Source organism: Myxine glutinosa, chromosome 14 (genome assembly GCF_964187855.1).
Source record: "Myxine glutinosa chromosome 14, kmMyxGlut1.1, whole genome shotgun sequence".
NCBI classification, from domain to species: domain Eukaryota; kingdom Metazoa; phylum Chordata; class Myxini; order Myxiniformes; family Myxinidae; genus Myxine; species Myxine glutinosa.
In genome coordinates this window covers 24,616,636-24,644,618 of record NC_136274.1, presented here as the reverse complement: position 1 = coordinate 24,644,618, position 27,983 = coordinate 24,616,636, and the positions used below count along the sequence as shown (strand labels likewise).

At 46.2% G+C, this 27,983-nt stretch overlaps 1 protein-coding gene across 1 annotated transcript; it reads right to left on the bottom strand.

Annotated features, from left to right (window-relative positions):
* LOC137439504 (lipolysis-stimulated lipoprotein receptor) lies at positions 1 to 27,966 on the bottom strand. The gene is made up of 13 exons (XM_078768141.1): positions 27,802 to 27,966; positions 9,098 to 9,271; positions 8,841 to 8,984; positions 7,320 to 7,439; positions 6,844 to 6,897; positions 3,742 to 3,888; positions 3,507 to 3,638; positions 3,352 to 3,408; positions 3,076 to 3,195; positions 2,702 to 2,954; positions 2,438 to 2,597; positions 2,179 to 2,304; positions 1 to 657 (listed from the first exon to the last, which is right to left on the bottom strand). The coding sequence occupies exons 1-13, from the start codon at positions 27,845 to 27,847 to the stop codon at positions 625 to 627; spliced, it is 1,566 nt and encodes a 521-aa protein (XP_078624267.1). The 5' UTR covers positions 27,848 to 27,966; the 3' UTR covers positions 1 to 624.
* Positions 27,967 to 27,983: the final 17 nt, after the last annotated feature.

The following is a 27,983-nucleotide window of genomic DNA, read 5'->3' as shown; positions in this document are numbered from 1 at the left end:
AAAACTTATTTATTCATCATTGCTATGGCATTTAAAGAAATGAAAACAATATTCAAAGTGATGAAAATCTGTGGTACAGTTCATTCCGTTAAATAGTGGCGAATGGACTACAACTCTACAAGCATAAAAAGGTCAACATTATAAAACACATCAATCCGGTGACGCTGAAAAACACCAGCCCGCTTATGTATCATCTCACCGACACGCCGCATAACCTTTACTCCTTTTTATCCCTCTTCCTTCTTCACTTCTCTCTCCCTTGACTATCCCTACAGCGGTGTTGGAACAAGAGTGCTTTGGGATTCAGTGTCAGGTTGGACCAACAAGGTATAAAAACAAAATTGTAACTATTAAGCAAGTTTAATGAACAGCAAGTGGTAAAATTAATTTTGTCAAACTAACAGTATGCACATTTGTACATGTCTTCATTACAAGTGTAATAAAGACAAACAAAGTCATAACAAGTCCCAGAAGATGAATTGTAAAATGTACATGGGGCGGGGGGGGACTTGCAATTACAAAGCTGTGACCACACTGTTGTGAGCCTTCTATTATTCCCATCTAAACCTCTCGTCCAAAACAAAAACAACTTCTCTCTCTCCATCTCCGTCACCAACTTTTTCCTCACACCCGAAGAGATTCTCGACCTTGCAGGGCCTGCGTAACACGTCGGAGAATCAAAACAACATTAGGCAGGCCACGGCACGTGATGGATTCCACAGCTCAAGGTCCCCTTAAGAAACCACCTACGGTGGTGTTTTAAACAAGCGGCGGTGTTCACCACTCACCGCTTCACCAAGTGCGAGTACATGAACATGGTTGAGAAGCAACTATCCGTGTATCGATTCCACGTTCATAAAGCAAAGGCACCTCATATGTATTGTACACCGCTTCTTTCCTATGCCATCTCCAGGCACTGCAAAACGTCATTGCCGGGCACCGAAGGGGGCTCGGCAGTGACGCACGCTGAAAGGGAGTACTCAGTTTTCACTCTGGTTGTTTGTTTGTTTGTTTTCTTGGTTGTTTTCTTGTTTGTTTGTTTGTCTGGGTGATATCTCTTGAGCTAGGAAGCTGAAATTTCGGTACAATAGTGAGCAAGTCCTTTGTCAAAAACGGTATTTTTTTGTTTTTTGATTAATCAATTAATTGAAGAGTTATTTAATTATTAGCGATTAATTAAGTACTTATTTAATTAATTAAATTTCATTTCTCTTCTGACCATTAACTCAGGCACCTTTTGAGTTAGGAAGCTGATATTTGGACATGCCAATGACCAGGTGATTTGGCTGCAAAGGCTATTTTTGATTTAGTAATTAACCAATTAATCAAGTAATCGCTTAATTATTTAATTATTCGATTAATGACTTTAAAAAATTTTAGTTTTAAATTACAGATTCTGATGAAATGGTGGTGGTTTATGTGTTCTATGACCGAATTGATTAATAATTTATTTTTTTAATGATTATTATTTATTTATTTTCATTATTAATCATTTTTTTATTTTCTTTCTCATTTGGCCAATATCTCAGGCACCTTTTGAGCTGGGAAGCTAATATTTGGACATGACAGTGACCAAGTGATGTGGTATCAAGGATATTTTTGATTTATTGATTAATAATTTAATCGATTAATTATTTATTGATTAATCAATTAATTATTTAATTTTTTATTAATCACTTATTTAATTACATTTCTAAAAGATACATCTTCGTTTGAAGCACTAGTGGTTTAGTTATGCTATTAGCCAATTGATTAAGAAAATATTTTGTGATAATCTTTTATTGATTTTAATTATACAATTAATCAATCAATTATTGTACACCTCTCCCTCCCAATGCAGTCTCTATGAGCTGCACTGCGGTATTGCCGGGCGCCGGAGGCACCCCAGCAATGCCGCGCTGTAGGATATTTAATTATTTGGCATGGAGGCGGTGTACTTTGAATGTATCTGTACTTGTTTATTTATTTTTCTATACATAGTCGAGGCTCATGGAAGAGCGAGTATTAGTACACTGAATGATCAAGGCACAACACGAAAACTCGCTCCAATTGGAATTTGTGATGACGCAAACAACCTAGTGGGATTCCGAATGACCGTACGTGCTTCTGTAAGCCAATAATTACAAGTGGGGCGAGGTACCATTAGCAAACAAATTCACAAGAACTACAATGCCTCACCTTCCTCTTTTTCTTTCCTTGTCCCGATCCACTCCGTGAATTCACATCATCCGAGCGGTACGATGGCGGAGGCCCAGAAGTCGGAGGTGTGCGGGAATTGGGACGAGAGCGAGGAGAACGATGAGGCTTATTGGAAGAAAGAGAAAATAGAAGGGGAATGGATAACGATAAGGGGAATTTATTTTACTAATGGTCAGAAAAAAAAGAACCATTTCACAAACAGCTGAAAACTGGATAAAGGAATAGTGGTAATGGATACTTCATCAAGAGCAGACTCATAGGAGCGACTCATTGGAGAGGATTTGGGAGGAAGGCGCCCATTCCGGCCGTTTCTTTCAAAATCCTTCCTTCTTCCATTCCCTTTCTGCACTGAGGGAGAGTAATAGTCATCACTTCCTGAAGGAGATGGAGAGCGGCGTCTGCATACAAAAAGAAGAAGAAGAGTTCAGTCGCACCATTCATGGAAAGCTTGTAAAATAAGCATCCTATTATTGTGTAGAGTCACATCCAGTATTACACCGACCCTCTTCCTCTGCTTCGGTCCTCTCCACGTCGTCTTTCTCTACCCCAATCGTCAAGGACCTCCATCGAGTGTGCCCTCATCTGTCCATGTCGAGATCTCTGCCATTCTTCATCGCTCTCCCCCTCCGACAGGTCGGAGAGTGGAGGAAGAGCCCGCTCCCTTGCCTCACGCAAGGCCATGTGGAGGGAAGAGTCAGCCCTGTCTCTCTCCCTCTCTCTGCCTCTCCCCTCATGAAGAGATGAAAGCTCGGTCACTATGGAGAACAAAAAGTAAGCCGGAAAGGTTTCCAACAAAATAAGTGGCAGACACAAGGTTATCAAAGTTGTACTGGTGGGGTAAGAGAAAGTATTTGTGTTGTGCGAGGCCAAACATACTGCGATCAAATTCATTGTGATACGAAGGCAACGGTGATGGCCGCATGTTGTTGAGCTCTCTTTCCGTCACATACAGGACCCGAGGCCCAGAGGCATCATGTTGTAAATAAGTGTTGCGCCCTGGGATTGTACAATTGGTAGGGTGGGGTAGGGGTGGGGATGAAAAAAATGAAAATTGATCATATATTTTCCTCGATACGTACTAAAACTACCCGAGACCTGTTGCTCCACTACACAGTGCGGTTATTGCCAATCCTCCTTCACTCATCTGCTTACCAATGGAATTTGATCCATCGTCGAAGGGGAGCAACGGCGCTCGAGAGCTGTGGCCAACTGGAACAATCAACAACACAGCAACACATTACACAAGGTCAAAGGGTACAAGAATGCGACAGGACATCATAGATGAGAGTGCATTACCGAGCGAGTACCTGAACTACCGCCTTCCATATCGGAAATGGCAGGGTTGGCATTGTAGGGGTACATTCCGGTCATTGGAGTGAAGATAGTTGGAGCATGAGAGCCGGCGTACGAACCAGTTGCTGCCTTGCCAGCTTCATACACTGCGATTATATAAAAATAGTACAAAGGTCAGGTGTGATCACACCGCCTGAAGAAAGACCCAACATATGCTGAAAGTTGAACATGTAGTTGCCAAACACTTACGTGCTCGTGGACAGCAGCAACGTTCTGGACAGCAAGGACAGCGAACATAGCAAGGACAAGTGTGTGGACAACATTGACACCAGCATATGGACAGTAGAATAATTAGAATAATGCCAGCAAGGGCCACCAGGACCACAAACAACCAATCTGGGGGAGGAGGAGAAGAGAGTACGTCAATATAAGAAATTATCTTGTAACATGAAGTACTATCAATATGTGGTAATCGAATAGTGATCCAGACCCAGTGAAGTAATGGTTACAGTGTCCGTTCCGAGTCTGGGCGGTCGGCGGTTAGATTCCGAGTCCAGCTGACTTTTAAAAAGGTAAGTGCTGCTTTCTCACTTGTAATGGACAAACCCTGTTGATCGGCATCTCATAGGTAGAGTAGGGGGAGAGGAACTTTCTCCTTTATTACTCCAATGCCACAAAAATGCCCTCACCTGTACCCATATTTCCCCGGAAAGTTACGTCACTTGCCCAAAGGTCACCGGCTATGTTTGTCTGAAGCCAAGTCCTATGTTGTCTGGTGTCTGTCTTGGTCTCTATCTCTCTGCACGTGTCTGTGCAATTGCTATGACCATTCTCCCACGAGTCTTAGACCCTGTAAAAATGAAATAAAAGACAAACAAATCCTTCAGGAGTCCTAAATGTAGTAACATCATTCATCTAGGGCAACATGAACGAGCAGGTTCATGGAAATGACGTCAGAACAACAGATTTTACAACAACATGTTACGGTGTTAGGGGAGCGACAATAGACATCTTTTGCCCACTCAACAGGGAGACACAATCGATGTAATGGAGCAGGACTGAGGTTTGGTCATCGGAGCATTACGAAGACTGCAAACAATGTCAGGAAAGTTTAAAAATTTAAGGATAACATTTATAAAATAGTGTAGCAGCATAGCAAACCTGTTGTGCATTTTGTGATACAAGCACCAAATTTGGCACAAATGTACATTAATATGTTGCGAACATTTTCAGATATTGGGCCACTTGAAATTCCGTAATTTTTTTTTTCAAATTTCGTAATTTCACATTTTTCGGGTGACACCGTCACAATTTCGGTCTTCGAGGCTGGCCGATATAGTGGGGCGGCTTAGCCCAAATATTCAAAAGAATTGTGCATTTTGTGATACAAGCACCAAATTTGGCACAAATGTACATTAATATGTTGCGAACATTGTGTGGTCAGCAATGAAGACGAGAGTCTGAATTACATGTATGCAAAAGACCTTGTGAACCAGTGAAGCAAATACACGGGTAAGCATGAATTAAATCTAGGGCATGATATAATTTCCATGATGTTTACCTCTACACTCAATGGTGGAAGGAGGTAATGTTTTGATCCCAGCTTGTCTGTATGTCTGTTTGTCTGTTAGTCCACAAAATTCCAGACAAAGCTTGTAGTAGTGGTAGTTGTAGTGGTAGTGGTGATAACAGAAATTGTTATATAGAACTGAACTTATATTATTATTATATGCAGAAAATAACTTCATTTCTATATGCCCTGCAGTGGACAGGTTAATTGGTTTATGCACTGAAGGGGTCACCCTGGTGTGCACTGCTGTGTTCTGCCTCACTGAGTTGTTCAGGTATGATGTACTCAGCACAAGCTTCCGGTCGGCCCGGAGGTGGGGGTGCGGGGCCTGTCACGGAACGTCAAAACAAACGGCCTGCCGGGGCCGCCCAAATGTCGGGCGTGAGGGGCGCGTCCACTAATGGAACGCCTCTCGCTTCCCAGATCGAGGGCCACGTGGTCAGGAGAACCTCGTCCCTTCCGGTCACACTTTGCCTATCGGCCGGCCTCGAAGACCGAAATTGTGACGGTGTCACCCGAAATATTTGAAATTACGAAATTTGAAAAAATGTGAAAAAAAAAATTACGGAATTTCAAGTGGCCCAATATCTGAAAATGTTCGCAACATATTAATGTACATTTGTGCCAAATTTGGTGCTTGTTTCACAAAATGCACAATTCTTTTGAATATTTGGGCTAAGCCGCCCCACTAAAAGCACTTCAGATTCGACGAACGCATGACACGAGACGCTGGACTCGGAGTTGGAAACAGTCCCTGTGGCTAGAAAAAGCAACAGTGTTAGGCAATGTTCAAAAGAAGCGAGGATAGAATTCCGAACAACGAAAGTTAAGGTGTAAGTACGCGCAGTGCGATTGTAACATGTTTGACAATCGCAGGCAATATCATGGTGTATTGCGAGCCCTTCACTACAGCAGGTGCACATACACCAATCAAGATCCTTGTGGACTTGCATCACGAGTAACAAAAAGCCATTTAGTAATGGTGACGCTTCCAAAAAAGGGGGAAAAACAAAACACCTGCTCAAAAATCTCTTATGGTTTGGTCGTCTCAGACATGAAAGACCTCCGACGGAAGACACAACCTTTGTTTTAAAAGCAGGAATGTTGCTCTTAAAAAAGGAAACTACCCAACTAAAATGGACAAGTCCTCAAACATGCGGAAGGCGTGCACAACTTAAGCAAACAAAGGTCGACCCGATTGCGAGAGAAAATGAAACCACAATGTGAGGTACAAACGTCTTCTTATTATTATTATTCTTATTCTTATTCTTCACAACTATCTAACGTTCTCAGGGACACTGAACACACAATCCTCTATGTGCAACACACATCGACTCACGGAAGACTTAGGACATTTTGCATCAGAAGAGGAAAATGCAAGATGACAGGCAAAGGTTTGGCAAAAGTCAGGGTGTCTGTCCACCCATCCTTCAGATAGGTTAGGCTCAAGTTGAGCAGTAAAAACAAAACAAATAAAACAAAAAAACAATTAAAGGCTCATTACCAAGTTTGAAACTTTACATTTTCCATTTCAAAAATGTCCAAATTTTTCTACAAGCAAACCAAATGACAATTGGACACCCTGATGGTTGATAGCACCCCTCGGCAGGAAAAAAGCATGAGCCCCAATTAATAAACCCTTTTCATTCATAAATCTGTTCATGCATCCCATTCCTCGGGGTGTGCGGACAGACGCGAAAAGCATGGGCAGGTGGAGGGTAAAGGGAAGGTACTGGCAGATTTGATGGGAAGGTAAAGTAGAATTTCGTTTCAAGATATACCTGGAATGTTAAGTGATAAACCAGGTAAGAGCTGAGCTTTGTCTGTTGTCTGTCCTGCAGAAAGACAAAGATAGACGTGCCAAAGGAGGGGCAATCGGACGGCAACACTCTGAGGGGGATAGAGGGGTGATGGCAACGAGCTCAAAGCAGATTTAAAACACGAAAGAGGAAAAACAGCAATCATCAACTCGCAACTCATGCTAAATTAACTCTTAAGATTGTTTATTTAGGGAAATATCTGCTGGAATTGTGACGACATTACGCGCATCATTTTCAATAAAAGAATCCACAAAGTGCCACTCAGGATGTAACGGGCAGTATCACAACAGCGTTTGTGCCTTCCTTTGTAATCCCTTTGCAAGACAGACTTGTCTTTTAGTACAAGGCACGACTGTACATTCCTGCAAATGTCACGAACCATTAGTAATGCTTACCCACACAAACTCACAAAGGAAACAAACGCATTGATGACTAACCAAGAACAAGGACCTCGGCGAAGCCTTCGTTGTTCCCGGAAAGATCCGTCACGGATGTGACTTGACAGTAATAGACTCCACTGTCCCCCCATCCAGCCTTTTCCAAGGACAGAGTTGCCTCTGAGTGGACAAAACAGATGGGAGTGGGTCGTGGGGAGATATTCAATCTATTTTTGGATTGTTGTTGTTTGTTATCATCAAAACACGCGCACGCACGCACGCACGCACACACACACACACACACACACACACACACACACACACGGGAGGGCAGACAAACACGGGAGGGCAGACAAACACGGGCGGGTGGGCTGGCAGACACACACACACACACGGGCAGGCGGCAACACACACACACAGGGGCGGGCGGCAACACACACGCACGGCTGTGGGCAACAAACATGCATGGGCAGGCAGCAACACACACACACACACACACACACACACACACACACACACGCACACACACACACACACACACACACACACGAGGGCAGACAAACACGGGCGGGTGGGCTGGCAGACACACACACACGGGCAGGCGGCAACACACACACACACACACACACACACACACACACACACACACACACACACACACACACACACACACACACACACACACACACACGGGGAGGGCAGACAAACACGGGCGGGTGGGCTGGCAGACACACACACACGGGCGGGCGGCAACACACACGCATGGCTGTGGGCAACAAACATGCACGGGCAGGCAGCAACACACACACACACACACACACACACACACACACAGGAGGGCAGACAAACACGGGCGGGTGGGCTGGCAGACACACACACACGGGCAGGCGGCAACACACACACACAGGGGCAGGCGGCAACACACACGCATGGCTGTGGACAACAAACATGCACGGGCAGGCAGCAACACACACACACACACACACACACACACACACACACACACACACACACACACACACACACACACACACACACACACACACACACGGGTGGGTGGATAAACAGGGGTGGGCGGATGCACACGGGCAGGTGGGCTAGCGGGCACACACACACGGGCAGGTGGATGGGTGGGCGGACACATGGGGGTGTGGACACACACATGGGCAGGCGGGTAGGCACACCCTAGCAGACACGGACACACACACACACACACACACACACGGGCAGGAGGACACACAGCCATGCGTGCACGTACACAAACACGGGCAGACACACACACACACACACACACACACACACACACACACACACACACACACACACACACACACACACACACACACACGGGCAGAAACACACACATGGGCAGAAACACACAGAAGGGCGGAAACACAAACACACAGGCAGATACTCGTAGACACAGGGAGACACACACGGGGAGGTGGGCGGAGGGGGGCTGGAGGGAGCAGTGGGGCGTATGTACCATTCCGCCCATGGATGCTGCCAAACCCTTGGTAGAGTAATAGAGAATGAGAGGATCCAAGAGGAAAGAAAATATAGAGCAGGATATTCACGTACGATCTATGATGGTTATTGCCCGGGCTTGGTATTCTGCACCCAGGGTTACCGAAGTTCCTTGCTTGGTGGCAATGTTTCGTACTTCCCGACTGGAATCTGGGGGCAATCTGTGTATATGTTGTATTTTGAGCCTTCTTTGTGCATCTGAGGACACATGGGAGAATATTATGGACAAACAGTCGGACATACGTTCAAGCACAAAGTCTGCTCAGATACAGAGGTCGTTTCAACCTGCGAGTTAATCTGGACAGCTGAACTGCTGGGGTTGAAAGCATCAGCGATCCGGTCCCGACAAAAGGACTTGTATTTCCACGTGACGATGGGTTCTGTGCCTGCGCTGGTAGATGACGAGAACTGGCAGCGCAGGCGTACAGGCTGGAATAACATGACGACCATCCAAGGGTCAAGCACGTCCACCTGCACTGCACACGCTATTGGTGTAGGAAAGGAACATATGGGGATGGATGGGGGGTCAGGGAGGGGGGAGGCAGAATCAGCACCTGATGGTAAATAACAGCTTTACTCCACTTTACCAATGACTAACTCCGGAATGACTTAAGGGTGTGACAGGTGAACAGGTGAACTGGTGAACAGGTTTTTTTTTGGTTTTTTTTTAGCTGAACAGTTTCCTTATAGTCTTATAAACAAGAATCATGCTATCAGAGGTCATAGAAGTACCCCTAATTATTGAAAAATTCAAATTTCAATTCAATTCAATATAATATTTTGCATGAAATTTGTTATAACTTGGGAAATGCATCATTCTTTTGGGATGAAATTTGGACAGGATATTCAGAATATCACTTCCTTTAAAATGATGAAGGCTTTTGTTTATAGGAGTAGCCATTGTGGATTTATTGAAGGACAACCAAGTTTTATCTGGTAATTGGCATAATTAGCTAATTAGTGAACATTTGACATAATTTCACAAAATCCTCTCATCAGGTAGTAGAGCAACACATGTATAATACATGTACCAAGTTTTGTGTGAAAAGAATGATAGGTGACATAGAAGATAGAAGTAGAAATGTGTTCTTTGTTTTTCCTTGTTTTTTATTGACGGTCTAATTTATGCAAATTATATGCCCTGGTGTTGGGCTAGCGGCTAGGGTGCCGGCTTAGGATCCAAGGATCCTGGGTTCGAATCCCGGTCGATCGCTGAATTAACGCCAGGGGGGTTGACTCAGCCTGTCATACCTTCCGAGGTCGGCTAATTGAGTACCAATTCACTGGTAATTCCCTGTTTGTCGTTAAAGGCGGCAAAAAGGGTTGGCGTCAGGAAGGACATCCGGCAGTAAAACATTGCTTCAAATAGGGGACCGAAAAACAACAACAACCACGGTTCCCGAAAAAGGCCAACCCCCGCTTTGCGGGGAAAAATGGCCTCTAAAGGTGGTTATATATGCATGTAATATGACAAAGAAGCGTTGAAACTGGTCTGAGTTAAAGTCCAAGATTATATCTTTCAAGAAAAACTGAAAATTAGATATTAACTTGACTTTGTTTTTGTGTAAAGGCCTCTCAAAGGTAACTATGTAGTTTTCTCAATTTTTCACCAGTACTACACCCTGGTGTTGGCTTAGCGGTTAGGGTGCCGGCTTGGGATCCTAGGATCCTGGGTTCGAATCCCGGTCGATCGCTAATTTAACACCGGGGGGGTTGACTCAGCCTGTCATCCTTCCGAGGTCGGCAAATTGAGTACCAGCTTGCTGGGATGAATGATCCCGGTGTGTACCCCCGCTTAGAATAGGTACACCGTATCCCTGCGCATCGTGAGAGGTGACTCAGGGTTGGCGTCAGGAAGGGCATCCGGCCATAAAAACATTGCCTCAAACAGGGAACCATGATTGTCATGGGGCCCGCAAGGCTAACCCCCGCTCTAATGGGGAAAATGGCCTTAAAACGATCATTCATATTCATTCATTCACTACACCGTTAAAATCGAAGGAATGTATTCAAGGTTCCTTTTTTTTTTGACATTTCCATGAGTCATGACACCTGTATTTAATTTAAAATTAGGGAAGTGAGGAAGGAGAATAAGAAACGATAAATAAAATACAGTTAGGAAATAAATGCAGCTTAATTATGTTTAAAAGGATATTTTATACAATGTCTAAGCAAATGATGGAACTGAACAATGGAGATTGCAAGGCCAACAATAACACGATGGAACAAAGGGGAGCAAAGAGACAAGGCATCGATGAAATCAAGTTTGGGTTTACATATTGGGGGAATAAGTGGATACGGAAGGAAAAGAGTAAAATACATCACTCGGGATCGGTGATGACACAGGCTGGTAGTGAGCAGCCCACCTTGAAAGGAGTAGGATATATATAAAGACACAGAGGAGGCACTTTAAGACATGGGTTAAAATGATGATGGTCAACATCGAGCTTGAATTTTAGAGGCCATTTATGCACAAATGTGAGCCTCCTCACAGACATTATGACAGAAGAGGAGGGGTGGAGGATTAGGAGGAGGATGGATGATGGGAAAACTGGAGAATCGTCAGAAAAAGCTGGCAGTAAAAGAGATTATCACCAAGGAGTCGACAATCGGAAAGGAATAGGCCTGGTGTCTCGACTTATTGTCATGGGATTCCAACAATACCCGAGACGTTTCCTCCCACTGCTTCCAGGAGAGCAATGTGGGGCAGAGTAGCCGCAGTCCACAGAGAACAACAATCCATTGGAATGTGCCCAACGACTTTGTAGATTGCAAAATAAGAGGTCCTGATGAAAGATAGTCTTTATTTATTTATTTATTTTTTTTGTATACAGGGTCGAGGCTCGTGAAAGAGCTAACATTTATCACACAAAAAATCAAACAGACACACAAAACATATAATAAGGGGAGCGGTAGACAAGATGGGGAGAGAAGGGGAAGCACACAAACACAACATTTGAGAGCAGGGACATCGGGAGATCTGTGGGCTGGAGAGGGCTTTGGGGGAGGAGGCGTGGGAAGGGGGGGAGGGGTGGGAGAAGTATAAAACACAAGGACACTGCAAGGACTTCCAGGAAGGAAGTTGGTATTTCAAAACAGTGAATCAGTGGTGAAATTAGCGGGGGTAGAAAAGATCAAGGTTTTGGATGGGGGAATAGAAGAGATGGTGGTGAACAGCTGTTTTAAAGATCTGGAGGGTGGAGTGGGATTGAAGAGAGTGAGGGAGTTTGTCCCAGAGGCGGGAGAAAGGAGGAATGAAGGAGTGAAGGTGAGCAGAAAGTCTTGATTTTGGCAGTTTAACCATAAGAGGGTTGCTGGCAGATCTTGTGCGACCTGTAGGAATATTTGGGGGACAGAGCCCAGAGAGAGCTGGGGGGGCAAGGCCGGAGAGGAGTCGGTAGAAGACGGAAAGACCACCAACCTGCCTGCGGTGAGTAAGTGAAAGGCCCTCGGAGTTAGCTTCATCGCGGGAGATTCCAATGATTCTGGCAAATACTGGCAAAGTATTCCCAACAGACATCCGGCTTTTGAATCCATTCCCAATCGAGTCTGTCCAGGAACGATGGTATTAATAGTGTGACCAAGAAGCTCCAGAATTTTGCAGTTTTCCAATGGTGTGGTGGGAGAAAGATTGGAGCAGTCAGTGTGCATGCCGATGTGTTTCTACTGACATTTCTGGAGCAAACCTCTGGAAAGATGGGGGATTAATTAAAGTAAAAAAGCACATTCCACGACGTGAACCCGAACCTGTCCGAAGAAAGCAGACAACAATGCTGTCACAGCCTGCCTGTTGCCGGGAACAGAATTTGTGGCACAAAATGGGTTCTCCGGTGTCCGAGTGAAGAGGACACCAAAATGGCATCCCGGAATTTGGGGGCTCCACTCCATCTGAGAGCAGCGGTGCTACGCATTTCAATCGTGGGAACTTTGGAGTTTATGCTTCCAATTGATTGCCGAACACCCAGCTAGAAGTATATGGCTGGTCTTCACCACGTGGCATATACAGGCCTACATGTGGTTCCAGTCCACAATTGGTGGATTCCCAAGGAAAAGTACTGCTTGGAAAAGTGCCTCTCATATCAGTTCTCATATCCTACCCAATGCCCCCACTGTTTTGTCCCATTTCTCCCCCTTTCTAACTGTACCCTCCCCCAGACTCCATCCAAACCAAACAACAAAGGTATGCAAGGATGCATAAGGAACTTTCATGCAGGAGGAGAACTTTTTTTTCTTTTTTTTTGTATACTGAATCGAGGCTCGTGTAAGAGCTAACATTTACTTCACAAACAAATCAACCAGACAAACAAAATATATAAAAAGAGGGAGCGGAAGACAAGATGGGGAGAGAAGGGGAAGCACACAAACACAACATTTGAGAGCAGGGAGATGTGTGGGAGGGAGAGGGCTTGGGGGGAGGAGGCGTGGGAAGGGGGGGGGGGGGGAGGGAGAAGTATAAAACACAAGCACACCAAGGACTTCCAGGACAGAAGTTGGTATTTCAAAAAAGTGGATTTGGGGTGAAATTAGCGGGGGTAGAAAAGATCAAGGTTTTGGATGGGGGAAGATAAGAGATGGTGGTGAACAGCTGTTTTAAAGACCTGGAGGGTGGAGTGGGATTGAATTTGGTCCAACAAGCCTGGTTCACATCAATATCCCATTCATTTAAATAAATGTAAGCGAAAATCAACTTAAATAATTCACTGAGGGTGGAGGGGGGGGGGGGGGTTGGAAGGGGTGACTCGTAAATCCGACCGTCCAAATCATTGATGTGCACGAACACAAAAGGCCCGTGTTAGTCCCTGATTAAGCACATTCTGTACAGGTATTTACAAAGTTGGACTTTCTGAGCTTTTACCTTTTCACCAAAAACCGTTTGAGTTAGCTTTGTCCTTTTGTAAACTGAATTATCCAAAGTATTAGTATGATTACATGCGCTGGCAGGATGGCCTAGAGGTACGCACAGTCCCCTCTAAGCTGTATACCCTGGGTTTGAATCCAGACCCAGCTACAAACTGTCATCCCAGTGTTTCACGGACAGTGTTATTCATAAGTGTGTGTGCCGTCCCTCAGATGGATGTTAAACTGGACGTCCCATCTGCCGGCATTACTTGGTGGAGGTTAAAGATCTGTTACGTGGTCCCCTCAGTGCATACCAGGTCTCGGTGACCCCCGGACCGTGAGAGGACCTTCGCCAGCAAATAGTATTATATAGGCGCATTCGCCACGCAATCCATAGGAATTTCACCCAGGAGACAACTGATGTGCAAGTATATATTTCCAATGGTAATGATACCAAACACTTTCAAAGACACAACCACGGAGATTTTCCCCGAGCAATCAACAATACACAACCAGGCACAATCAATATTACAACCATGTGAACTCATCTACACAAACTCTAAGATGGCCATCTTATACTAATACATTCCTCACGTGAGCCCCACTCCTGACTCCCTCCGTGGTCAATGTCTCTCCTCTCCGCACACGGGCGGTTGAACGAGCCCCGGGCGGACGTGCTCTAAACGTGCCGTCTCGGACTGGGGCCGCGGCTGCAGCGCACCTCCTTGCCAAGCCACGGGGCAAACCCAGCGCGGCGTCCAACGTGCGCGAGGCCCCAAGTGCGACCCTTACGCGTCCTTGTAGATGGGCAAAAACCCAGCGCGGCTTCCGACGCGAGCGAGGCCCAACGTGCGGACCCGTACGCGTCTTTGTAGACGGGGCAAAACCCAGCGCGGCTTCCGACGCGAGCGAGGCCCAACGTGCGGACCCGTACGCGTCTTTGTAGACGGGGCAAACTGTCCCGGACGCTTGGTTTCGTGCACGAACTCACGGTGACTGGACGTGTCAAAAGGTATTTACCGCCCAGGTAACTCCTCTCGCCAGACGTTTCGAAACGGCGCGTTTTCCACGCAGCGCAAGGTCGCTTCCACCTTTTGGTCGGAGCCGGGCGAGGAAGAAGAAAAACTTCCTTTCCCTCGTGTCTTTCTCCTCCCTTTCCCGTCACTTCCGCTTCCGGCCACTTCCGTTTCCTGCCACTCTTTCAGAAGGGCTCCTGACCCTCCAACCACAACAACTACACAACAACTTAATATACTACACACGGAAGCAAAGACCTGCATGGTAATTCACATACATTCACATAAATATGTAACACTCCCCCCCTTCAAGAAAAAAGTTTGAACCCAGCGAAAACTTTCTTTGCCGGCCAATTTGGAGAAACAAACCAGATAACTCAACCCCCCCACATTATCAGTTCCCCCCGGGCACAGTTATCACTTAAAAATAAAGCCAGTTAAGCCACTCGATAGCACTTTTCCGGGAGGCCAAGCCGAGTATTCACTACATGGATGCCTTTAGGAACGCGGAGTTCACGGTTAGTCCGTGCAGGAATCTTGGCTCGGCGGCTCCGCCGCCTTCAGTGCTTCAACTTCTCAGAACGTCCCTAATAATTAGGGTGGGACCACTGGTCCCTGTAGTCCCCTGAATACCGGTCTTCTTCTCGGCCACTACTTTGCCAATTCTTCCTTCGGGAGCGGCCGTAACTCAGGGAGCCTCCATAATAATATTGACTGCGGCCACCACCAAAACTACCGCCCAGTTGTCCTCTCCTGTAGACCTCTCGACGCCTACGAAATGCCTTCCCTACTGTTATGGTCCGACCCTCCAAATCCTTGCCATTCCAATTCTTCTCTGCCTCTCTGGCGTCTTTTGTGCTGGCAAACGTGACAAAGCCGAACCCTCTTGACTGTTGCGTTTCCCAGTCTCTTACCAACCGCACTTCCACCAGCGGCCCATATCTGTTGAAGACAGAGGTCAGAACTTCTTCCTCTGTTTTGAAGTTCAGTCCCCCTACAAATAACTTGGCACTTTTGTCACCATCCCGAGCTGGTGTGGTGTTATTTTCCCTGCTGGGCTCTTTATCAACCCTCAGGTTACCATAAACTTGACCCCCGGCCAAATCATTCCCGAGAACCACAGATACACCCTCTACAGGAAACGTGGCTTGTAAACCGACGGTGACCGGTCCTGACACCAAATCGGACTCCAACTGGATGACCTGAAGGGGAGCACTAACACCGCCCCCGATCCCCTGTAAACGAACACTATCCCCCGTTGCCGTCTCCTCGGACCATGGCAAAATGCCTTCAAGCATTAAAGATTGATGGGCCCCTGTGTCTCTCAATATCCTAACCGGTCTCCGGTTAGTCGAGGCTCCATCCAGTGACACAAACCCCTCGGAAATAAATGGTTGGTAACCCTCTTGATGGCGATTTCTTACGCTAGCCATCGCATTCGGAGTTGTAATAGTCGGACTCCGCTCTGGGTTGTCCCTTTTCATGAGGTAACAACTGGACATCAAGTGTCCAGGTTTTTTGCAAAACGCGCAAGTAGGCCCGGAGGAAAAACTCGGGGTCTGCCTCGGGCCCCCCGAACTATAAGTTTGTCTTGGGCCCGCATCCCTCTGATTTCGAACCGGTGGGGTATCATAGTTGTCCCCATAATCATCTCGAGGCCGCCGCCATGTATGGTCGTTCTCCGCACCTGCTGTTCCCCACCTCCCCTGCGGAGATCTAGGCGAGGAGTTAGGTTCGTGGACCCCTATTCGGTGGGTTAAGGCATAATCATCTGCCATGGTGGCTGCGTCCCACAACTTTGGTACCTTCTTTTCCTGCAGGTACACTTTGATGTCCTCGTGGACACACTGCTGGAATTCCTCCACCAGGATCAAGTCCCGCAATGTCTCGAAGTCTTTCCCGACTCCTTTTGACTCACACCACCGATCAAACATGTTTTCTTTCACTCTGGCAAACTCCACATGGGTCTCACTCTCCCTCTTCCTGGCATTCCTGAATTTTTGCCTGTAAGCTTCCGGAACCAACTCATAGGCCTTGAGGATGTGCTTCTTCAGTACCTCATAATCTGCACATTGGTCCATTGGTAATGCCGAATAAATTTCCTGAGCTTTCCCCACCAGCACACTTTGTACGAGTATGGTCCAGGCCTCCTCCGGCCAGTTTAATTGTCGAGCCACTTTCTCAAAGTGTGGGAAGAATTTCGCGACTTCCTTTTCACTGAACGGTGGAACCAGCCTCACATGTCTGCCCACATCCCAGGTTTTCTGGTTAGGTGTCGACCCCGTCAGCAAGGGTGGTGCCTCTCCCCGTTCTCTCATTAACTCCAGCTCCTTGCATTTGATTTCTTGCTGAAGCTCCATGTCACGTTCCTTTAATTCCCTTTCCGCTTTTCTCTCCTCTGCTTCGAGTTCCCTTGTTTTCATCCTTTCCTCTGCTTGTTTCTCTTCTCTCCTCTCCTCTGCTTTCCTTTCTTCTTCTGCTCTTTCCTTTTCTGCTTTCCTTTCTTCTTCTGCTCTTTCCTTTTCTGCTTTCCTTTCTTCTTCTGCTAACCTTTCCTGGAGTTCTCGTTCCACTCTCCTTTCCTCTGCTTGTTTCTCTTCTCTCCTCTCTTCTGCTTTCCTTTCTTCTTCTTTTAACCTTTCCTGGAGTTCTCGTTCCACTCTCCTTTCCTCTGCTTGCTTCTCTTCTCTTCTCTCTTCTGCTTTCCTTTCTTCTTCTTTGATCCGTTCCTGGCTCCGTAATTGCAACTCCAGTTTCCGGAGCTCCACGTCTTCTGGTTCTTCGGGTAGCCACTCCCAGGCTAACTCGTCCCATGTTCCTAATCCCACCATAGATTGTATCACCGTGGCCTGCAACTCTGCCTTCCTCAAATTAGTTCGGACCTCCAAGTTAAAATGTTTGGCCAATTTCAAGAGATCCGACTTTAGCAACGCTCGGAACTGTGCCTCACTCGGGGTTACCCCAAAGTTCTGTGCCACAAACGCCATGGTGCCTATCGTTAACACCTGTTAACCTTCACCCCAAGACTTTCCCCAATTTCTCAAAAAAAAAATATTACCAATTAATAATTAATTAATAAATTTTAATTACCAAAAATATTATTATTTTATTATTTTATACACTTTTAGATCCCGGACGAGCCCCCAATTCTGTTACGTGGTCCCCTCAGTGCATACCAGGTCTCGGTGACCCCCGGACCGTGAGAGGACCTTCGCCAGCAAATAGTATTATATAGGCGCATTCGCCACGCAATCCATAGGAATTTCACCCAGGAGACAACTGATGTGCAAGTATATATTTCCAATGGTAATGATACCAAACACTTTCAAAGACACAACCACGGAGATTTTCCCCGAGCAATCAACAATACACAACCAGGCACAATCAATATTACAACCATGTGAACTCATCTACACAAACTCTAAGATGGCCATCTTATACTAATACATTCCTCACGTGAGCCCCACTCCTGACTCCCTCCGTGGTCAATGTCTCTCCTCTCCGCACACGGGCGGTTGAACGAGCCCCGGGCGGACGTGCTCTAAACGTGCCGTCTCGGACTGGGGCCGCGGCTGCAGCGCACCTCCTTGCCAAGCCACGGGGCAAACCCAGCGCGGCGTCCAACGTGCGCGAGGCCCCAAGTGCGACCCTTACGCGTCCTTGTAGATGGGCAAAAACCCAGCGCGGCTTCCGACGCGAGCGAGGCCCAACGTGCGGACCCGTACGCGTCTTTGTAGACGGGGCAAAACCCAGCGCGGCTTCCGACGCGAGCGAGGCCCAACGTGCGGACCCGTACGCGTCTTTGTAGACGGGGCAAACTGTCCCGGACGCTTGGTTTCGTGCACGAACTCACGGTGACTGGACGTGTCAAAAGGTATTTACCGCCCAGGTAACTCCTCTCGCCAGACGTTTCGAAACGGCGCGTTTTCCACGCAGCGCAAGGTCGCTTCCACCTTTTGGTCGGAGCCGGGCGAGGAAGAAGAAAAACTTCCTTTCCCTCGTGTCTTTCTCCTCCCTTTCCCGTCACTTCCGCTTCCGGCCACTTCCGTTTCCTGCCACTCTTTCAGAAGGGCTCCTGACCCTCCAACCACAACAACTACACAACAACTTAATATACTACACACGGAAGCAAAGACCTGCATGGTAATTCACATACATTCACATAAATATGTAACAGATCCCACCGTGTCCTTTGCAGCAAAGACCATGGACAAACGAATATGCATATTCCAAAGCAGGAGGAGGCTGTGACACTTGAGCAGTTTAGACCAATATCATTGCTCGATGTAGATGACGATACTGATGGGTGACCGATGAAAGATAGTGATGGGTGACTTTGCGGCACGGCTCTCGGGCTTCAGCAGAGAGAATGGTTTTGTGGATGGTTCTGTGCAGGAATACCAGGATCACCAGGATGCGTTGAACACTCGGCAATGGTCTGGCAAGTGTTGCAGGAGGCAAAGAGGCAAAGGAAGGATGTGGCGGTGGAATGGCTGGATTTGGAGAATGCATACGGGTCAGTGCCGCATGCCTTGATCAGGTATGCCATGGATTTCTTTTGGGTGCCACGGAGATTTAGGGATTTTTTGATGGCATATTATGATCAGTTTTGGATGCGGTTAAAAGTAATTCGACTTATCAACTCTCCCAATCTGACCTCAAAACTCGACCGGCTCAAATTACGTCGCAAAGTTGGCTCTCTTTCTCTTCTACAGATATTACTTCGGTTTCTGCTCCCAATAACTTGCTGCTTGTGTATCTCCGCCATTTGCGAGACCACGGAATACTCGACAAGCCACTTCATCTCATGATCACTGTGTGGCCATTGGCCGTTTGGTTGTGATGTTGGGTTATGATGGTTATAGTTATGATGTTTGTTTCTTCCCCTCCACTGCCAAACTCTGGAGCTCTTTACCTTCACATGTCTTTCCAAACACTTATGATCTTCCGCTTTTCAAAAAGCAGATTTTCTGCTTTCTCAAAAACTCTTAGACTATTCTCTCCTTCTTTACTTTTCTATCAATGCAGCTCTTTTATTTAGGCCTGGCCTCGATGAGCACTACATAGTCCGTGCCTCGACCCTTCTACATAAAAAAACATATATTTATATATATATATGAATGGATGAATGAATGATCGTTTACGGCCATTTTCCCCGCTAGAGTGGGGGTTAGCCTTGCGGGCCCCATAACAATCATGGTTCCCTGTTTGAGGCAATGTTTTATGGCCGGGTATGGTATTTTCTGAGTGATATGTCAACAACATTTCAGGGATTTTGGAAGTATCGTTCTACGCACGACATATTTCTTGTTTTTTGTATGTTACTTGCCTACAGGTCACATTTTTACTCCAATCGTCACGAAACTTAACCACCTGTTAATGTTAGTGATTAGCTGGAAGCCTATTGTTTTTTATGGTCAATAGTTCAAAGGTCAAGGTCATATAAATCGTTGGTTTGTTGGTTATATATATATACATATATCAAGTGAATCTGATCAAACCAACGATTTATATGACCTTGACCTTTGAACTATTGACCATAAAAAAACAATAGGCTCCAGCTAATCACTAACTATAACAGGTGGTTAAGTTTCGTGACGATTGGAGTAAAAATGTGACCTGTACGCAAGTAACATACAAAAAACAAGAAATATGTCGTGTATAGAATGATACTTGCAAAATCCCTGAAATGTTGTTGACATTTGGCCTATGTTGACCTCAAAAATACTTGGTGGTTGAATTCTGTGATCTGATATGCAAATCCGCTTCATATTTCGAGTCAATCGGATGAAAATTGAGGATTTTAGAAATAACACTTATAGTGAGTGAGTCTCACCTTTGGCCTACGTTAGCATATATTGACCTAAAAATTAATGGTCGTTTAATTCAATGAACAAGTATGCAAATCCTCTTCAAATTTTAAGTCGATCAGATTAAAATTGACGATTTTATAAATTCGGCCTATGTTGACCTTTTCACCATTAGACTTCAAAAATAATTGATGGTTGAATTACATGACCAGATTTGCAAATCCTGTTCAAATTCCAAGTAAATCGGATGAAAATTGAGGATTTTAGAAACTTCACCTAAGTCGTCGACCTTTGGCCTATGTTGACATCAAAAATAATTAGTGGTTCAATTCAGTGACCTGGTATGCAAATCCTCCTCAAATTTTAAGGCAATCGAATGAAAATTTAAGGATTTTAGAAATTCCACCTTAAGTTGTTGACCTTTGGCCTATGATGACCTCAACAATTATTGGTGGTTGAATTCATTGACCTGAAATGCAAATCCTCTTCAAATCACAAGTCAATTGGATGAAAATTCAGGATTTTATAAATTTGACAAAGTTGTTGACCTTTGGCCTATGTTGACCTTTTGACCTTAAAATCAATAGGCTTTTCCCATATGGTCAACTCTAACATTTGGTGAGGTTTCTCAAAGATCTATTTAAAATTGTGAGCTGTAGACGATCGACATACAGACAAACAGACAGACAGAAAACAGACAGAACTAGCACGGCACGCACAAGAAAAAATAAAATACTTGCAGATCTTTTGATTTTGCAAGTAACAAACAGACAGACGGACAAACAGGGATGAAAACATAACCTCCATCCACCTTCCCTGGCAGTGGTAATAAATGCTTCGATTGATTTTTTTCTTGTTGTTGCAAGTCAACAACATAGAATGCCTCAGACCGATTGTAGGGCACAGGGTGTACCTCCAAAATCCAAAAAGGTAATAGAAAATGCCTTTGTTGAGTGAGGTACCAGTAACCTGAAAACGCTAAAAGGTAACGAGGTTTTGAGGACATATCCTGAAAGGTCAAATAAAGATTACAGAAGGGTCAAAGTCTCAACTTGATATCTTTATTCAGTGGCAAGATAAGGACCTCCCAAAATGGCAATTGTTAGAGAGTGATTAACAGGCGCAGAGAATGGGCACGGAACTACTTTCAGGCCAAAATCCCGATGCACTCAGAGTTGCAAGATGAAATATTTTGTAGAATCACTTTACCCATAAACATTTGGATCTTGAGATTGCTGCCTCGGGGAACGTTTGGAAAGTTAGTCGAGTTGTTAAGGAATGACCCCTTTGTGTGTTTGCGCATTGCAATCCACTGTGTGCTTCACAGAACGCTGACAATTACATCGATGAAGACTGCCCATCGGTTAAGAAAAACATCCTTAGCAAGTACAGCAGAGTAACAAACTGTGGCCTCGTCTCCAAGAGCGCATTTGCACCAAGCTTGTGTGCTGAGAAACGCCCCGCTTACCGCTGTGCGCAGGGACTGATCCAAGATAAATCAACACACCATCCCCTGGTGGTTCACGCTCCTCCGTGAGCCTAGAATTTGAATACAAAAAAAATAAACAATTGCCTTCAAATGACGTCAAACCGAACGTGGCGATGTTGACTTGATGATGGGTGACATTAGGCGTACAGAAAAAATCTGCTGTTCTTGCCACCGTGAGCACAAATATAATGTCGACGTTTGCTTACAGTTGGGTCTTGGTAGTGATAGACACGCAGCTTCTGTTTCAGATTAGTCCTATCCATCTCGCGGTGACAAGACACAAAGACGACCTTGAATTGTTGAGTATCGAAGTTCAGCCACACCTATTATTAGCCCCCTTTGGACTTATTCTGAAACGGGGGCTTATGGATTTGGTCTCGTCCGTCCATCCACCCGTCCGTCCTTGCGTCCGCAACCATATATCAGTGATGTATGGACCGATTTTGTGCATACTTGGCACAAAGACAATACATGACGGCATATACAAGCACATCATTTTGTTTCGAGAACAGATCCAAGATGGCCGACTGCCGGCCATTTTAGTTGTAAAAAACAAAACCTGATGTTGAACACGTCCTCAACCATGTCTCGGACATGACTTTTCCGATGTTGTTCAAACTTTGCACACAGATAATGAATGATTGCTTATATAAGCATGTCATTATTTTTCGAGATCAGATCCAAGATGGCTGACTGGCGGCCATTTTGTTACTTAAACGTGTCCAACAATTTCTCGGACATGCATGATCTGATTTTGTTCAAACTTGGCGCAAGCACAATACCTGATGGCACACACATGCACCTCACTTTATTTTGCGATCTGATCAAAGATGGCCGACTGGCAGATTGCAGCCATTTTAGTTGTAAATAAATAGCACCGCAAAGCGGGCGAAGCCCCTCAGCCCATGCATGGTGGAAACCAATTTCAAGATGGCTGCCGTGGCGGCCATATTGAAAATCGCAGCGCACCCATTTTCGAAAGGAACCTTCCTCTACTCAACCCCAACACACTGCAAAAATGGATTTAATCGGACAAGCCGTTCTGCTCGAAATTGATGGAAACCAAAAGTTGACGGACGCCCGGATGGCTGCCGTGGCGGCCATATTGAAAATCGCAGCGTGCCCATTTTCGAAAGGAACCTTCCTCTACTCAACCCCAACACACAATGCAAAAATGGATTTAATCGGACAAGCTGTTCTCCTTGAAATTGACGGAAACCAAAAGTTTACGGACGCCCGGATGGCTGCCGTGGCGGCCATATTGAAAATCGCAGTGCACCCATTTTCGAAAGGAACCTTCCTCTACTCAACCTCAACACACACTGCAAAAATGGATTTAATCGGACAAGCCGTTCTCCTTGAAATTGACGGAAACCAAAAGTTTACGGACGCCCGGACGACTCCCGTGACGACAATACCCCTTAGCCCAATTTGGGCTGAGGGGTGAAAACCCGATATTGAACACATCCTCAACCATTTCTCGGACATGCATTTACCGATCCTGTTCAAATTTGGCACACAGATAATGAATGATTGCTTATATAAGCATGTCATTATTTTTCGAGATCAGATCCAAGATGGCTGACTGGCGGCCATTTTGTTACTTAAACGTGTCCAACAATTTCTCGGACATGCATGATCTGATTTTGTTCAAACTTGGCGCAAGCACAATACCTGATGGCACACACATGCACCTCACTTTATTTTGCGATCTGATCAAAGATGGCCGACTGGCAGATTGCAGCCATTTTAGTTGTAAATAAATAGCACCGCAAAGCGGGCGAAGCCCCTCAGCCCATGCATGGTGGAAACCAATTTCAAGATGGCTGCCGTGGCGGCCATATTGAAAATCGCAGCGCACCCATTTTTGAAAGGAACCTTCCTCTACTCAACCCCAACACACTGCAAAAATGAATTTAATCGGACAAGCCATTCTGCTCGAAATTGACGGAAACCAATTTCAAGATGGCTGCCGTGGCGGCCATATTGAAAATCGCAGCGCACCCATTTTCGAAAGGCACCTTCCTCTACTCAACCCCAACACACACTGCAAAAATGGATTTAATCGGACAAGCCGTTCTGCTCGAAATTGATGGAAACCAAAAGTTGACAGATGCCCGGATGGCTGCCGTGGCGGCCATATTGAAAATCGCAGCGTGCCCATTTTCGAAAGGAACCTTCCTCTACTCAACCCCAACACACAATGCAAAAATGGATTTAATCGGACAAGCCGTTCTCCTTGAAATTGACGGAAACCAAAAGTTGACGGATGCCCGGATGGCTGCCGTGGCGGCCATATTGAAAATCGCAGTGCACCCATTTTCGAAAGGAACCTTCCTCTACTCAACCTCAACACACACTGCAAAAATGAATTTAATCGGACAAGCCGTTCTCCTTGAAATTGACGGAAACCAAAAGTTTACGGACGCCCGGACGACTCCCATGACGACAATACCCCTTAGCCCAATTTGGGCTGAGGGGTGAAAACCCGATATTGAACACATCCTCAACCATTTCTCGGACATGCATTTACCGATCCTGTTCAAATTTGGCACACAGATAATGAATGATGGGTTACCTATGCACATCATTTTTTTCGATATCAGATCCAAGATGGCCGACTGGCGGTTATTTTGTTACTTAAACGCCTCCCCATCTATTTCTCAGACATGCATGGACCGATTTTCTTCAAACTTGGCACAAACACAATACACGAGAGTGCAACATATGCAGCAGATTTTGCTTTGTCATCCAACCAAAGATGGCCGACTTAAGAGAAAAAACCCATGCAGCAAAATTACTAAAACCAGGGCGGGGGCTTTGACATTTTATGTCTTTTTCTTCTTGTTAATCGAGTGACTTGACCAAAAGCGAAATCGTCGATCTGTGATCAATGAGCAGGTAAATAGGAATGATTCAAGTAAGCTACGATTGCAGACTCCATGATTGTGCTCACAGAGGAAGATGATGATGGATAAGTCTTGGTACACTTCCTGGGGATTAGGAAGGAAACCAATGGCAAAGGACCTGGAGAAGGAGGTAAACAAAGGACTTAAGAGGTATCTCCCCCTCCCACATTTCTCCCGATGTCCCTGCTCTCAAATGTTGCGTTTGTGTCCTTCCCCCTCTCTCCCCATCTTGTCTACCACTCCCCTTGTTTTTTGTGTTTTATGTGTCGGTTTCACTTTTTGTGTGATTAATGTTCGCTCTTTCACGAGCCTCGATCTTGTATACAAAAACAAAAACAAAAAAATGCAAGACGGTTTCAGGTACTATAAGGTTCAGTTTTCGGGTGTCAAGGTGTGCGTTCCCACCCTTTGCCGTAGGGAAGGCGATGGAAGTGAAATGGCGAGAAATTACAGTCATTGAATTTAAGCCCAAATTTAAACTCTTTACCTTGGAGAAGCAAAGGGAAGGAAGAGGGGACATGCATGTCCGACAGTTTACGATAAAGGTGCGCCGATGGGCATGCATGGCAAAAGCCGATTATCTCGGGGAATAAGAGGACAATGCAAAAAAGGTGTTCAGGTAGAAAGAGAAGTGAGATAAGAAGAGTGCTAGGAAATGGTGCAATTGATACAAACGAGGGATTTTCAAACCAACGAGAGAATAAAAAACAGGAATGGTCGTTGTTGGGAAAGAGCGTTCGTTGCACGGTCCGTTTCACAAACAGGTTGCACACTGTCGTTCAGGTGCACACCTGGTAATTCGTACAAGGCTAAAATAGACGAATGGCTGAAAGGTAGACAATGAAAATTAAAGGGTGTTCATTTGTCTGTGATTAAATGAATATCACTGGTGATCTTAACGAGATCCCAAAAGTAAAATATACAAATAAAACTCTGAAAACTGGAAAAATTGAATAAGGGAAACAAGTCGGCTGGATCAAAGGGAGAGGGAGGGGGTGGGGGATCTGAGGTAGGATATCAGCACATCTTAATAAGAGGGGATCATCAAACGAGGGAGGGGTTAGTAGAGGCTGGGTGAGAGAGGAGGAGGGGAGGAGGGGGATCTGAGGTAGGATATTAACACATCTTAATAAGAGGGGATCATCAAACGAGGGAGGGGTTAGTAGCGGCTGGGTGAGAGAGAGGAGGAGGGAGGGGAGAGAGGAGGAGGGAGGGGAGAGAGGAGGAGGGAGGGGGGGGGTGGAAAAGGGCAAAGGGGGTCATACACAAATAAAAGCTGATTGCCTTGACATAGTTTTGCTAATCGGTTATTCCATGGGAAATAAGATAATACCTTGAAAATAGCATTTATATACTCGGTGATAAAGTTTTGTTGGGATGGGAGAGTGGGATAGGAAGGTGTGGGGATGGGAGAGTGGGATAGGAAGGTGTGGGGATGGAAAGTGTGGGGAAGGAAAGTGTGGGGAAGGAAAGTGTGGGGATGGGAGAGTGGGATACGAAGGTGTGGGGATGGTAGAGTGGGATAGGAAGGTGTGGGGAAGGAAGGTGTGGGGATGGAAAGTGTGGGGAAGGAAAGTGTGGGGATGGTAGGGTGGGATAGGAAGGTGTGGGGATGGTAGAGTGGGATAGGAAGGTGTGGGGAAGGAAAGTGTGGGGATGGGAGAGTGGGATACGAAGATGTGGGAATGGTAGAGTGGGATAGGAAGGTGTGGGGAAGGAAAGTGTGGGGAAGGAAAGTATGGGGAAGGAAAGGGTGGGGAAGGAAAGTGTGGGGAAGGAAAGTGTGGGGAAGGAAAGTGTGGGGAAGGAAAGTGTGGGGAAGGAAAGTGTGGGGAAGGAAAGTGTGAAGAAGGAAAGTGTGGGGATGGGAGAGTGGGATAGGAAGGTGTGGGGATGGTCGAGTCGGATACGAAGGTGTGGGGAAGGAAAGTGTGGGGATGGGAGAGTGGGATAGGAATGTGTGGGGATGGTGGAGTCGGATACGAAGGTGTGGGGAAGGAAAGTGTGGGAATGGTAGAATCGGATAGGAAGGTGTGGGGATGGTAGAGTCGGATACGAAGGTGTGGGGAAGGAAAGTGTGGGGATGGGAGAGTGGGATACGAAGGTGTGGGGATGGTAGAGTGGGATAGGAAGGTGTGGGGAAGGAAAGTGTGGGGATGGGAGAGTGGGATAGGAAGGTGTGGGGAAGGAAGGTGTGGGGAAGGAAAGTGTGGGGAAGGAAAGTGTGGGGAAGGAAAGTGTGGGGAAGGAAAGTGTGGGGAAGGAAAGTGTGGGAGTGGTAGAGTCGGATACGAAGGTGTGGGGAAGGAAAGTGTGGGGATGGTAGAGTCGGATACGAAGGTGTGGGGAAGGAAAGTGTGGGGAAGGAAAGTGTGGGGAAGGAAAGTGTGGGGAAGGAAAGTGTGGGGAAGGAAAGTGTGGGGATGGTGGAGTCGGATACGAAGGTGTGGGGAAGGAAAGTGTGGGGATTGTAGAGTGGGATAGGAAGGTGTGGGGAAGGTAGTGTGGGGAAGGTAGTGTGGGGAAGGAATGTGGGGGAATGGTAGAGTGGGATAGGAAGGTGTGGGGATGGTAGAGTGGGATAGGAAGGTGTTGGGATGGTAGGGTCGGATACGAAGGTGTGGGGAAGGAAAGTGTGGGGATTGTAGAGTGGGATAGGAAGGTGTGGGGATTGTAGCGTGGGATAGGAAGGTGTGGGTATGGTAGAGTGGGACAGGAAGGTGTGGGGATTGTAGCGTGGGATAGGAAGGTGTGTGGATGGTAGAGTGGGATGGGAAGGTGTGGGTATGGTAGAGTGGGACAGGAAGGAGTGGGGATTGTGGCGTGGGATAGGAAGGTGTGGGGATGGTAGGTGTGTGGTAGGGATGTAAGAGAGCGGAAGTTGTAATGGAGTGAGTCACAACCCAGACGAAGCCAGCCATGACAGCGACGTACACAGTTTATACTTTTTACCTGTACAGGTCAAGCAAGCCAAAAGTAACGCCCGCAGAACCACCATGGCCAGGATTCAGGTCGCAGGGGTCGATCGTGTTCCCAATGGCCTCGTATGTGCCACGGAATCGGGATGGGGGCGAGATTAGGGGGATATCTGTGGAACCCAGGTAGAACAACAGATGGACGCGTCCAAAGAGGGG